The sequence below is a fragment of the Wasmannia auropunctata genome, unplaced genomic scaffold (assembly GCF_000956235.1).
Source record: "Wasmannia auropunctata unplaced genomic scaffold, wasmannia.A_1.0 LD336095.1, whole genome shotgun sequence".
NCBI lineage: Eukaryota > Metazoa > Arthropoda > Insecta > Hymenoptera > Formicidae > Wasmannia > Wasmannia auropunctata.
In genome coordinates this window covers 3,706,950-3,709,090 of record NW_012026795.1, presented here as the reverse complement: position 1 = coordinate 3,709,090, position 2,141 = coordinate 3,706,950, and the positions used below count along the sequence as shown (strand labels likewise).

Below are 2,141 nucleotides of genomic sequence, written 5' to 3'. Positions count from 1 at the left end.
TTGTAGAAAAAAATGGTTCAGGACTTTTTGACTCAATTTTTTATCAGGAATAACGCTATATGATTAGTGGTCGTTATTTAAGTTACACCCTGTATACCAAGTATGTATACGCAAGTGCGGGTGTTTCTCGACCAGAGTTATCCGTCACTTTTTCTGACAGCATTAGTTCTAAATTTTGGAATTCATCATCGGTTGTCAAAGGCAAATCAGGAAATCCATCTGGTTTGGAAGTAGGATTCATGTACGTCTGAAGAGAATTCAGAAGACGAACGTTAGAAGCATTGCTCTGTTCCAGTATCACCATTATTTCCTCGAATCGCTTTATGACATATTTTTGGAATTACTGTTCTGATAGGATTTCCGTTGAATCAGTTTCTCTCTCATTTACTGATAGAGAAACCGAGTTGCCGTTTTCGACTCTATCCGGGTAAAAAGTTTTCGAAGGTTCTGTAAATATTATATCCATTATTTTACTTTGATGTTTCGATTAGAAAAAATAATGACATACTTATCTACTTTATATGCTATTATCAGATGATACATGTACAGAATGATCAGAAAATGTTTAAAACCTAAATATATTTCAATATATTAAAATACATTTCCATATATATATGTTATCATGTATACTAACTATTAGGTTGCACGTTGACATTTTTAGTTTTCTCTTTATCAAATCGTTTTTGTTTTTGTTTATTCTTTGATACCAAGAGAGAAGAATCAGAATCCTCAGATATGCTTTTTGTATTTTTATGCTTCTTTTGAGGCTTTTTAGCTGTTTTAGCATGTACTTCCGAGTCTGATGATTGTGAAGCATCGGATGAGTCGGTCCCATCATCACATTGTTGCAAGTTTTTTTTTAGAGATACTTCCGAAATACTCACTCCGTCATCTTCTGTTGATCCATGCTCCAAGATGATTTCCATATATTTTACAATGGCATCGTAATCTTTTACGTATGTTAAAAAATATAAATAATTTTTAATGTTTAAATTTGTAAGAGTAAACTGCTCGAATTTTGAACAAAACAAATGCTTATATTTTTAGTTATAAATTTTTATGATATACTGGCATTTTTAATTTCTACCATTTATGCCGAACGAATTAATTAAAATATTGAATTTATTCAAAATATGCTTAAAATGCTCCACACATGGCAATATCATTTTTATCGGATTATTACGAAATTTATGTAAGACATTCTAACACATGTAACTAAAAGTTTAACGCGGTGTTTTTTTTTATAAATATATATTTCTGAAATTTATAATTAATTCTTATTATTATGTTGTTTCAACATTTACAAGTTATAAATCCAAGAAATATATATACGTAACAAGCCCTCGATTAACCTTTTAGTTATATGTGCCAAACATCCTGTTCATATTTGGTTAAAATTCCATCGTAAGAAGCATTTTTACACATTTTTTAGCATATTTAAATAAACTAACATGTTAATATAATTGACTTATTTCGTAAAAGTAATTAAAATTAATATTAAATAAAGATGTTTTTATATTTATTACAATAAATATGTTTCCTAAAAAACAACAAATGTTCAAACAAAAATATAAAAAAAACATGTTTTGTTCAAAATCTATGGAATTTTTGCGACATCATTTAAAGAAAGTAATAACATTATTTTAAATTAATTGTTTTGGTTGAAAAGTTGTACGAATATAAACTGCAATACCGATTATTTAATAATATGAAAATAAATTAAAATAAAATACATATGTATACATATAATAGAAAAAAAAAATAAATTACAAATATGTAATAACAAATATGTTACAACAGAAATAAAAAATATAAATTTTTATTTTATATCAAGATCCATACCTGAAGTTTTTATTATTCTGTGGGCTTTAAATCTGTACCACGTTGAATCGTACGGTATATTATCTAATACAAGTTTTTCAAACGCTTGCTCAGTTTTTGTTTTCGGCCAATAACAAATTTTCAAGTCTTCTACGAGCCATATCAGTGGTACACTCGCTCACTAAAAGGTTGCGACACTTTTTTTATATAGGTTTCCAATTTATATTTAATATACGTAATATATACTTTATAGATAACTAATATTTTGCAAATGCCACCACGATGTACTATCTTTAGTTCTAGAGGCAGTATAACACCAA

At 27.6% G+C, this 2,141-nt stretch overlaps 1 protein-coding gene across 1 annotated transcript; it reads right to left on the bottom strand.

Annotated features, from left to right (window-relative positions):
• Nucleotides 1-340: 340 nt before the first annotated feature.
• LOC105462817 lies at nt 341-1,933 on the bottom strand. Its single transcript, XM_011709667.1, has 3 exons — nt 1,843-1,933; nt 635-949; nt 341-447 (listed from the first exon to the last, which is right to left on the bottom strand). Exons 2-3 carry the CDS (start codon nt 924-926, stop codon nt 341-343), a joined length of 399 nt encoding a protein of 132 aa, XP_011707969.1. The 5' UTR covers nt 927-949; nt 1,843-1,933.
• Between the last annotated feature and the right edge of the window lie 208 nt (nt 1,934-2,141).